The 11516-nt window shown below is 35.5% G+C and overlaps 1 protein-coding gene across 1 annotated transcript; it reads right to left on the reverse strand.

Annotated features, from left to right (window-relative positions):
* Nucleotides 1-2017: 2017 nt before the first annotated feature.
* Nucleotides 2018-10238, reverse strand: ODAM (odontogenic, ameloblast associated). The gene is made up of 11 exons (XM_043906551.1): nucleotides 10175-10238; nucleotides 10045-10086; nucleotides 9472-9519; nucleotides 8676-8909; nucleotides 8198-8245; nucleotides 6320-6424; nucleotides 5422-5469; nucleotides 4516-4587; nucleotides 3880-4038; nucleotides 3577-3635; nucleotides 2018-2400 (listed from the first exon to the last, which is right to left on the reverse strand). The coding sequence occupies exons 1-10, from the start codon at nucleotides 10223-10225 to the stop codon at nucleotides 3606-3608; spliced, it is 837 nt and encodes a 278-aa protein (XP_043762486.1). The 5' UTR covers nucleotides 10226-10238; the 3' UTR covers nucleotides 2018-2400; nucleotides 3577-3605.
* Nucleotides 10239-11516: the final 1278 nt, after the last annotated feature.

The raw sequence follows: 11516 nt of genomic DNA on the forward strand, positions 1-11516 counted from the left end.
ACTATATATTTAAAAGTATGACTAAACAATGATGGTAGATTGGTTGTGTATGTAGTATTTAAAGTGAGAGCGCACGTAAGTTCTATATGTCAGTCTTGAACTAATGCTGTTATAATACACTTAGATAGGAATCACCCAGTGAAGAAGGTTGGTAGCTAAAGTTTTGAGGTTAAAGTGTGAATTGCCAAATATAAGCAACTCTGATTCTAGAATATTCTACATAAAGTTTTCCTGGTCATATCTGTTCAAAATCAAATTGCTCTTTCTGCTTTGCCTTTCTTTCACTGGCTTGAGATGGGGAGATTAGGAAGAGAGGGTTAAACAGACATATAAAATGTAGTTCTTTGCATGTATCCAAGTAATATTTCCATTAACTGTACACTCTTGTCTTCTTAACCTGTTAACAAAAATGACAGTTTAAAGCTCTTCTGTATTGCAGTTTGACATATATAGAATATTTCATTGGTAGTGACTATAGCATTCTTGTTTTCAAACATAGTTGTTGCTCAGCAATATTTTGCCATGACTTAACATCCACCTGAAACAGATTTGATCTCCAGTCGGAGACTTGGAAATTTATTTTTTAAGCTGAGTCACTAAGTTGGATTTTTAAAACCATCCAAACTAATAAGATCCTTTTAATATTGCATAGAATAAGAAATAAATTTGGCATGCTTAGCTTAATATTGCTTTATCAAAAATTTATTCTTGAAGGAAATTGCAATGTTGATCATTATTTTATTTATGTAGAACTTATTTAATGCTTTTGTATGTTAATATTGTGTTTGTATAACTTGTGTAACTTTCAAAGCATTTATTATTGTAATCCCTAATATTGGCTTTCCTGGTGGCTCAGATGGTAAAGAATATGCCTGCAATGCAGGTGACCCAGGTTTGATCCTTGGGTTGGGAAGATTCCTTGGAGAAAGGCATGGCAACCTACTCCAGTATTCTTGCCTGGAGAATTCTGTGGACAGAGGAGCCTGGCAGGCTACAGTCCATGGGGTCTCAAAGAGTCGGACAGGATTGAGTGACTAAATTTCACTTTTACTTTTCTAATATTGCCAGGTGCTTCTCAGGTGGCTCAGTGGTAAAGAGTCTACCGGCAGTGCAGGAGACTCAGGAGATGTGGGTTTGATCCCAGGGTTGGGAAGATCTCCTGCTAGAGGAAATGGCAACTCACTTCAGTATTCTTGCCTGGAAGATTCCATGAAGAGAGGAGACTGGTGGGTTACAGTCCATGGGATTGCAAAGAGTTGGACACGACCTAGAGATTAAACAACACCGTATCTGTGGTTTCACATCCAAAGAATCAACCAACCTTGGGTCATATAGTATGGTTGTAGGTATTTATTGAAAAAATCCGCATATGACTGTACCCCTTCAGTTTAAGGGGCTTCACTGGTGGCTCAGATGGTAAAGAATTTGTCTGCAATGCAGGAGACCCAGGTTTAATCCCTGTGTCGGGAAGATCCCCTAGAGAAGGGCATAGCAACCCACTCCAGTATTCTTGCCTGGGAAATCACGTGGACAGAGGCGCCCGGTGGGCTCCAGTCCATGCAGCTGCAGAGCTGAACATGACTGAGCAACTTTGACTTCATTTCAGTTTAAACTCACGTTGTTCCAGGGACAGCCACATGAGTCAGGTATCTTACATGTGTTATTTCATGTCGTCCTTTTGGAAATTTTGAAAAGGTAGATATTGTTACCTCTGTTTTACACCTGAGAAAATTGAGACTGCTGAATGTTCAAAGTCAGATTGAAAGCCACATCTCAAGAAATCCAAAATCTATGCCTTGTTTTGTATAAGATGTTGCTTCACCAAACCAGTACACATCTTCCTGGGGACCTATCCTTTTGGGTGATGGCAGTCATCTCTCCAAGTACTTGTGTCATATTGGGAATGTGCAGTTAACGGGATCTGCCATCAAATAATTTTGATTCTAATAGGGACAGCATCAGAAGGAATCTCACTGAATGGACCTGGGAGGAATAGTGAGATGATATGTCAAAGCTAAGAACATACTTTTGCTCATTAGTGTCAGTCACCACACCTGTAAATCCAATGACAGGATATCTTTATTCTCATCGATGCCACCATTTTCCAGAGCCTTCCTTTATTAATGCACTTATACAATTAATCCAGTGATACTCACTTTATTCTGTGTTGTTACTTTCCAGATTATGCAATGATAGTATATTTAAAAAGAAATGTAATTTTGTAAATCTAAGCTTATTAAATGATTGTATTACTTTTCTATGACATTTAAAGTGTATAATGCTATTTGTAAGTAAAAAGAAGTTCAGGAGAAGAGCCAAAAATATTTCATAGTTTTCAAAGAATCAATATTAATATTGAGGAAGTAAAATGATACTCAGGGTGCTGCCACATCTTTTTCTCTGAAAAATAAAATAAAAGAGCATTTTAATATCACTAGACTGCTTTCTGTAAAATTCCCTAGATATTTTCTAAATTGTTTAAAAAGAAATAAAACTTTACATTTTCTTGCATTGGTTCAGAAGGTCACACTATACTGAAATCCCTTTAATATTTCTGATTAAAAAGCTTGAATTATCTTGCATTGCACAAAATGCCACGTTATAGAAGAGACTTTTCTAAAGAGGTGCTCACACTATTCACTTCTGGTTGTATTTTTATCGACTTTTTTTTAATCTAAGGAATGCTAAGTATTCATTTTCATAGAAGGAGAAATCAGAAAAGACTCAGAGGAAGCAGGTGATAGATTTAAAAAATCTTTGCCTTTTACTTTTCCAATTCAGGCCAAATTATTTGCTTTTTAGTGTGTATTTTTTACATGTTAGACCCACCCCAATCTGCCCTTCTATCAAACACCCACTAGCCTCATAGCCAGTGAAACCCATCAGGACAGGTAATCAATTAAAGTAATAGTTAATATAAAAATCATGGAATTTTAAATTTCCATGTGATTATGCTTTTTTTTTTTTATTATTTTGAGACTTTATTTCATTCCAAACTAACACAGATGTATTGGCATTACATTTAGCTTGCAAAGTGAAGTGGTGGTTTGGGAGAACTGACTTTGCATATGAGCTTCAATGGTGGCTCAGATGGTAAAGAATCTGTTTGCAATGCAGGAGACCAGATTTGATCCCTGGGTTGGGAAGGTCCCCTGGAGGAGGGCATGGCAACCCACTCCAGTATTCTTGCCTGGAGAATCCCCATGGACAGAGGAGCCTGGTGGGCTACAGTCCATGGGGTTGCAAAGTGTTGGACATGGCTCAGAGACTAAGCACAGCATAGCACTTTGCATTTACTGTCTGTAGAATGTCTGTAACATGGACCTAGTATATTTGCTATTTGTGTTCTCAGAGTTTATGAAAAGTTTATGGCGTAGACAGACACTATTCTCAAAAATTTATTTCAACTAAAAAATTTGCTAATAAAATTGCTCATAATTATTGTTAGCTTTGTAAGAATATATAAGCACTAACTTTTTTTCATTTTGGCATACACCTTTAGTTATTCTTACAATTTTTTCTTTTAATTTAAGGTATGTCATGGAATGTAAGGCATGCCTCTTGGCAAATACCTACCCTAAACTTTGAATAATTAGGACAACATCTTATGATTCCTTGAGGCTCTCAGTCTTGGCCTAGTGAGAAAAAACATGCATAAAAAGCTTTTATTAAATAAAAATTAAATTAGATTCTGATTGATTATCTGTAAGCAATTATTGGTCTTCTTATTCAAGGGTAAGACCATATATTCTACTATATCTTGATTTTCTTAGTTATGATCTTCATAACTAAGTCCTATAAATCAAGCTCAAACTTTATTTTTATACTTTCTATTTAGAGACCCATTTCTTTCATAAAAAGAATCTTTGATTATTCTACCTTCTTTTCCGTGAGCTCTGTGGTAATGATTGGGTCCACAGCAGAAGTAAAAAAAATTGTTGTGCTGGGTTTTTGTGAAGTTGAAGGAATGAAAATTCCTGCATTGGTGTGCTGAAAATTTATCATTTCTTTTTGTAAATATGGTGACACTTCTGCTGGCTGTAAGGGCGAGAAAAAAAAAGTGATTACAAGTTCAAATGTAAGGTCAAAATTGGGAAGAATATAAAGCAGGAGGATTAAGATGTAAAGCAAGGATTTTATTTGAGAAGTAAATACCTTATTAGTTTTCTAGATTAAAATCTATCCTTTAGAAAGAGTATGCATATATGCCAGCAAACATGGATGCCTTTTAATACCTGACTTTAAATGAGTGTACCTATGGAGAGTATCTGGCATGTATTAGCTCCTCAATAAATATTTGATGAACTGAGTGAATTGAATCTTGAGTGGCAAAAGATTACAGGGTGAAGGAGTTATAATTACTGATGGAATAATAATAACAGTTTCATTAAAATGCACAATAGTGCAAGGAGCTGTAGGTTGTCAGCTGCTGATTTCCTGTAACTATCAAAGTGTGGTAGGATGGTTAAAGATGGTAAGGATAAGATGGTAAGCAAAGATGGTAAGGAAACGTACCATCACAGCAATTTCAGGAGCTGTACCTAGGAAGGGATCAAAGGCTGGTTGCTGCTGTCCTCCTGGCATAACCTTAAAAGTTGCAAAGTTTTAAATGGTATAAATTAATAATCCATAAAACATTTATCTTGCGCCTAAGGCGGTTATACCCTTCCCAACTTCTTCAATTAGTTTCTTAAAAACAAAAATCATAATTTGGTTTTGAGAAAGAGAAAAGCAACTCCTGACACTGAGAAACTGGCCTAACTGCTGCAGTGTTCACAGGAGCTGCCTGACATTCTCTGCTGGACGCCGGTGTTCCCCTGTTGTACATTAACAATCCTACAGAACACCAGTATCAGACAAGGTCACCTCTGAACATGATGAAATGCAGTGAAAAAAACAGCACTGCGTAACCTTGCCCACAGCAAGGTCCCCGTGCAAGGCATGAAAATATCAGGCATCCTTAGGTCCTGGATAATCTGAAGACTTTCTGTTTCTTTACCCATCATGATCTTTGCCTCACTCCATCCTTCTTACCTTTTAGGTAAGAATCGTTAAGTTACCCAGTCATAGAACTACCCCCAGTTCTTGAGCTTCTTTACCGTCTGGGCCACCAGGGAAGCCCAGTTCTTGAGAACTCCCAATCAAAAGAAATGTCACTACTTGAGCTCTCCCCCAAATCACCTGACACAAGCCTAGACCCTGTGAGGAGTCATTCCAGTCCTTCCTGTTAAGACACTCCACAGTTCCTCATGGTGTGTGTCCTCCCCTGTTGCAATAAGTGCATAAATCCAATTTTGTCCAACTAGAAGTGTGTTCCTGGTGGGTTTTTGACTAAAGGCCACTGATAGATTTAATAGTTTATTTAGCAAGTAGTTTCAAAAGTTAGTTTTTCTTTTTTTAATGAGAAATACATTTACTTACAGGTTCTACTTGTTGTGGAATATATCCAAATTCAGTATAATATGGCATCTGTTAGAATTAAAAAAATGTGTTAGATCACTTATGGCTTTTGTCATAATGCAGTGATAAATAATTAAAATATATGTATATTATTTTGTACTAATACTTTTTTGAAAATTTATATGTTCTAGGTGGTAAAAATTATTGTTAAATTACCAAGCATCCTTTTAACAGCATATGATTTCTAGGTTAAAACTCTCCCTTTCTCTTTAAATTAGTATGACTTAATTGGAAGTACTACTACCAGTCATTTGAAGCATAATTTTCAGTTTTCTGTAATTGATTTGATAAGTTTTAAGTGATGATAAATTAAAATCTAATTTGCACTCTAAAAGTAATCTAGTTATGTATGAGCCATCTAAATTTATATTAAAATTTTACTATTTTATTGAAGGTCCACAAAACTCAATATTACATTACCTAATTGTATCTCATTGCTTTCCACATGACTCAGTGGTAAAGAATCTGCCTGCTAATGCAGGAAACCATGGGTCCAATCTCTGGGTTGGGAAGATCCCTTGGAGAAGGAAATGGTAACCCACTCCAGTATTCTTGCCTGGGGAAAATCCCATGGACAGAGGAGCCTGGCGTGTTACAGTCAATGGGGTTGCAAAAGAGTTGGACATGACTTAGTCATTAAACAACAACGGCAACAATTCTTTCAAAATTCAATCTTGGAGTATATTTCCAAATTAGTGTTACATTAAAAGAAAGCAGTATATCCTTTTATGACCATCAGTTCAAGACACTGAGTTTTTGCACTAAGTATAAAATCAGATATTCTCTTCCTTGAAAATTTACCTTTTCTTCTTTATCCTTAGATGGAACTAGTTAAATTAAAATCAAATGCTTGTAGTACCTGCTCCTCAAACAGCTGCAGTCTTGTTTGTGGCGGTGACTGTGCGACTGTTTGTTGAGGCTGTTCCCAGGGCAGGAACATGTAGACTGGGTAGTACTGAAGCAGCTATTGTAAATAGAAAAGTACAGAAGAGCTTCCTTCAGGTCAGTCAGGCTTTTTTTTTTTTTTTTTAAATTCTATTATCAATATTATTTTAAAGCTGATTTGTCTTTAGCAATTTTGTGAACAAAAGAACACATAAAACAGTCCTTCCCAAATTTTAGAAAAAACTTGTATGGCACATGACACTGGAATTTGTTTCAAGGTTGCTTGGTCAAACACATTAGGAAGTAGTGAATTCAGCTAATAGCAATCTTCTTCAGAGGGTACATTGAACTTTATATACAAGCTTTATATGTAAATTACTTTGCAAATATCTAAGAAGATAGCCTATACAGCATTTTCCATATATCAATATTTTTTGACTCTTCATTTTGCAGGATGTAGTATTAGACATTCTACCATAATGAACGAATTGTTCAGAAATGTATTGCCTTTAATAATTGTCATTTTATTGAAACAACCCATGTACATTATATTTGGCAAATCTAGAAATAGACGAGGAAAAAAATAGGAGCCTCTGCAGTTTTACCACTCACATCATCATGCATTGGTTTCCACTTATGTCTGTGTGTCTGTATATGTGTTTATAGAAAATTATGATCATTGTACATCCATAGAGTTTTGTCTCCTGTTATTTAATAAGAGCCCTTAATGGAAACAAGTTAAGAAAAACAATAACTATGGTTTGAGAAGAGGTATATATTTTGTATAGTGGTTTTTAACTCTGGCTAAGAATCAAAAACACTAATTGAACATTTTAACAGATAGTCATATTTAAGCTCTCCTCATGGGGATTGATTCATGAGGTGTGGGCAGGGTCCAGGTGTCTGTAATTTTCAAAGTTATCACCAGAGATTCTAATGCAAAGCCAGAATGGTGAGTCACTGATTTAGTGGTTAAAGGAAGGGTGAAGAATTAGATTCTAACTCCGCTATTTATTTTCATTAGAACTGGGAACTTAATCTCATAAAGACTTAGGTTTTTGATCCTAAAATGAAGTAATTCTACTTGTCAGGTATCTAATTCTCTAACTGGTATGAAACAGAATGAGATAATGTCTAGAGGTAATGTTTGTTTTAAGTGGACAAAATTGCATAATTATTGCACTAAAGCCAGGTGTCTAACTTTTTACAAAATTGTCAACATTCTTCTGGTGAATAATATAATTTATCCATATTCATATTTCTTTGAATGCAGGCTATTATATTAACATTGAGAGGGTTTTCTATATTACTTTCATGGTTTTACTAATTTGCAGTATTTTCTTTAAAGTTTCTTCTATTTAATGGAAATCACTGCAATTTGACTGTAATATGGAGTTAAACTGAAAATATCCAAGAACCTGGGAATGTTTAGAGCCTAACTCAAAAAAACCTCTCTCTACATCATACGATATTTCATCAGATTAATGCCTCTTTCTCTGAACCAAAATTTAGGGTTGGCCAAAGTCAGTCTATGGTATTTCTCCAGAGTTGTTATCAAATGCTAGCATTTCTGGTGGAGAGAGAACACAACCTAAGGCTTAGTGAGTTCCATAACTCCCAACACAGCCATGTGCTGGGAACTGGGGTCCTGGAGACTCCCAGCCGGCCTTTCTTTTAAAGCTGTTAACAAACCGCTGCCAACCCAGCAGGGGTGGTACCCAGACAGTAATAGCATCGCATGGACTTCAGAGCCCTGCCGTAGGAGTCAGAGCTACAAGTATAGAAAAAAAAGTTCAATGGAGAGAGTATGCAGCTATCTCTGCACAGGAGTGGTGGCCTTCCTTTCACTTACCTGTGCTTGCTCTTGAGGCATTTTCAAGGATAACAGAGAGGGCATAACCTGCCAAAAAGGAATGATGAAAAAGTTACACTTGACTTTTTAAAATTCCAGCACTGATTTCTTTAGACCTAAGCATATAAATGTAAAATGTATATTAGCAGACTTCTAGGATGACAAAAGGTCATCTACTATATGTACCAGCACTAATACAAATCACCCTTTTTTTGAAGATGAAATTTCCCTAATTATCCTGTCCAAGACATGTTTTCACACTTTCAGTTCGTGACTGTGATCCTGGAAGAGCTGATTTATATGGCATTTTTCATGTCAAAAATCAGAAGTACAAGGAAGTACTTCCAGTGATAGTAGAAACACATCAGAGAAGCAATTCTTGCTCAGGAAATGCCTGTCTTATTTCAAAGCTGATTCATATTCATTTTCACAATCCGTGTGCGTTATGTTTCCTTTAGATAGAAGAGGCTGGACTTACATTCTTAGGGCCCCGTTGGGTCTGCTGTGGAGTCTGAGGCTGTGAGGGGTCCAGCTGTCCTGCCTGGGTTCCTTGGGCAAAACCAACCTGTCCTGGGACGAATATCTGATTTGGGACCAGTCCAGCAAACCGCTCGAGAGTTGATAAAGAGAATGGGGAGAGTCCTGGAATTTGATCCTGCTGCTGCTGTTGTAGAATTCCAGGGAAAGGAGGAATCCATGAATTAAATGGGCCCTGGGAGGACACAAGAGACAGAAAGGAAGCATTTCTCTTTCATTTACAAAAGAATTAAAAGTCAGTCCCGAGTGAGAAAGAAGCAAATGTAAAACAATTTCTATATTTCTATTGCTGCATTATAAAAAAGGACAGCATCTTGGCACATTAAGAGTCAGGCAAATAGCATGAACAGTGGTAAATTCCCATTGATCATGATGACAAATATGAATGAGGTGGATAAATGGTACAGAGTCTGCAGTTGCCAGACTGGTTTATATATATATATATATATATATATATATTTTTTTTTTTTTTGCCTATTAGCTGTGTATGACTTTTCATAAAATGATTAATTTAACTATCTCATAGTTGCGAGCATTCGTGCCTGAAAATGTTCATTTGATTAGAGTTTTTACTTCGGCCTTCAAATAAATGGAAATTAAATCATATGTGAAAAATTAGTAACTTTAAAAGTTAAGATTTCAGAAATAGAATCAGAAAACATTTTGTTCCCCTACCAAGTGCTACAAGAAAAGAGGAGTAGGAAATATTCTTGAAACAATTATTGGGGTAGGGATACCTGAAGCTGTAGTGGTTGAAGCTGAGCATTATTAAGATTCAGAAGCAACTAGGAAAGGAAAGATAACATGAAAACAAGATTACTACACATGTTAAAACTATTAAGAATAAAATTTACTACAAATACTGTACAGTCAAATACTGTACAACTCAGTTTCCTGTTAGAGATGAGATGTTTTCTCACTAAGCTTGAACTAAATTATGGTGATTAGAGGTTAGGATTTAACTACCTCTCTCTTGTGTGTGAAACTGCACAGCTTTAGCTCATTCCAGTGGTTTAGTCAGTCATTTTATGCTCTTAAACACCTATACCCACCCTGTTAAGTGTTATTAGAGCAAAAAGGTATACAAGAATCTGTTTCTGCTTTTAAAGAATTTGCAATCAAATAAGGGAGACAAAGTAGTATTCTAGAAACAACCTGGTATGCAAAACAAACATAAACATTGGGAATGCATTTGGATATAATTAGTGGGTAGAACTGCAGGATAAATCAACAAGAAGGCTTTTATCTCTTCCTGCTGTGTTTCCATAAGACAAAAAACTGGGGATATTGTTTTAAATATTTAAACTAACCTCATTGCTGTTGCTTGCAGACATAAGGCGCTGTGGAATAAGCTAAACAAACAAAAAAATAGAAACAGTAAAAGAGGGATTTGTTATGGGTTTCACATAATGATTTCAATTTTATCACGAAATCACTCACGGGGGCTGACATTGTGGCTCCCAGTAGGCCGAGAAGAATTATAGTTCTCATTTTCAGATGAAGTATCTAGAAAATACATTGTGAAACTTAGCTGTAAAAAGACTGTCCATGTAAAAATCATGATAATAATTATCCAGTATTGTTCAATCAGAAGCATAGTTGGGTGAATTTCACAGTATTTACTTATGTCTTAGGATTTAAAATTAAAAAGTATATTTATAAGTATCTGTAAGAGAATTCATTCTTTTTCTCAGAGCAGCTGTTTTTAAAAACCAAAATTGTTTGCTTGTCCTTTTAGCTTTCCCCAAATGACTCATTTGGTAACATACAATCTAGCTGGATGAATTTATGAGCAAGAAGGACTTATTTCTTGTACTGTTCTACATCATAGGGAATGGGCCTTTAGGTCCATGGCGGAGGTTAACGAACTCGGTCTTTATTATGAAAACAATTTTATTGTCTATTTAATGTGGTAAAAGTACTACAGTAAAGATCTGACAATAGCAGTTCAGTACCAGGTAGTTTCTATGTAAAATTTTAATAACATTAAAATATATTAAAATGAAGCAACTGAGTCAAATATTTTCTAATTCAAAGGAAGAGGTTATAAAATTAAGCTGTAATATTGATTTATAGTGTAATCTGTGGAAATATATTATCTCTTGTCCTCCAGATGCAAAAACTCTTGCTATAGTTCAAATGATTGACCTGCACAAGCATTTAGAATGATCTTGGTAGTTTGTCCTGCAAAACTGACTGATTTGTGTTTATAAAATTATGAAAGCAAAGATTTGATGTCTTACCTCACTCCTTTACTTATGAAGAGAAATCTAGACTCATTCAAGGCTTGTGTTCTTTTTAATCCTTCAGATCTGCTGCTTGGAGCTTCTCCTAAATTTTAAAGTCCCATCATTAGAAAAGGAGGACCAATCATTGTTCAAAAGGACCAGTGATTCAGTGGGTTTCAGACAATGGCTTAGCTAATAACCCCCTTCCTAATCATCTAGGTGGTATATGGATTCCCACAGTTTTAGTAATGTTGTTAAATTATCCTTAGAAAATTTTCCCTGATCATTCCTGGCTTCTGCTTTGGTTATGACTAATTTTTCCAGAATAATAATTTTTCTCTGCTCCTTCTTTTACCATCCTTAAAATGGACACTTTAATAGAGTAACTTTTAAAGATTTTATTCAAGGATTATTGAGTGATTAGTTTTATTTCAAGGATAAAATACAAAATTTTTAAACAAAGAGGTAGGTCTAAAAGAAAAATAATTCAAAACCTGTTTAGCAGAGGTAAAGATTCTTTGATTATTAAATTCTGGACTGGGTAAAAATGAGCT

Source organism: Cervus elaphus, chromosome 6 (genome assembly GCF_910594005.1).
Source record: "Cervus elaphus chromosome 6, mCerEla1.1, whole genome shotgun sequence".
NCBI lineage: Eukaryota > Metazoa > Chordata > Mammalia > Artiodactyla > Cervidae > Cervus > Cervus elaphus.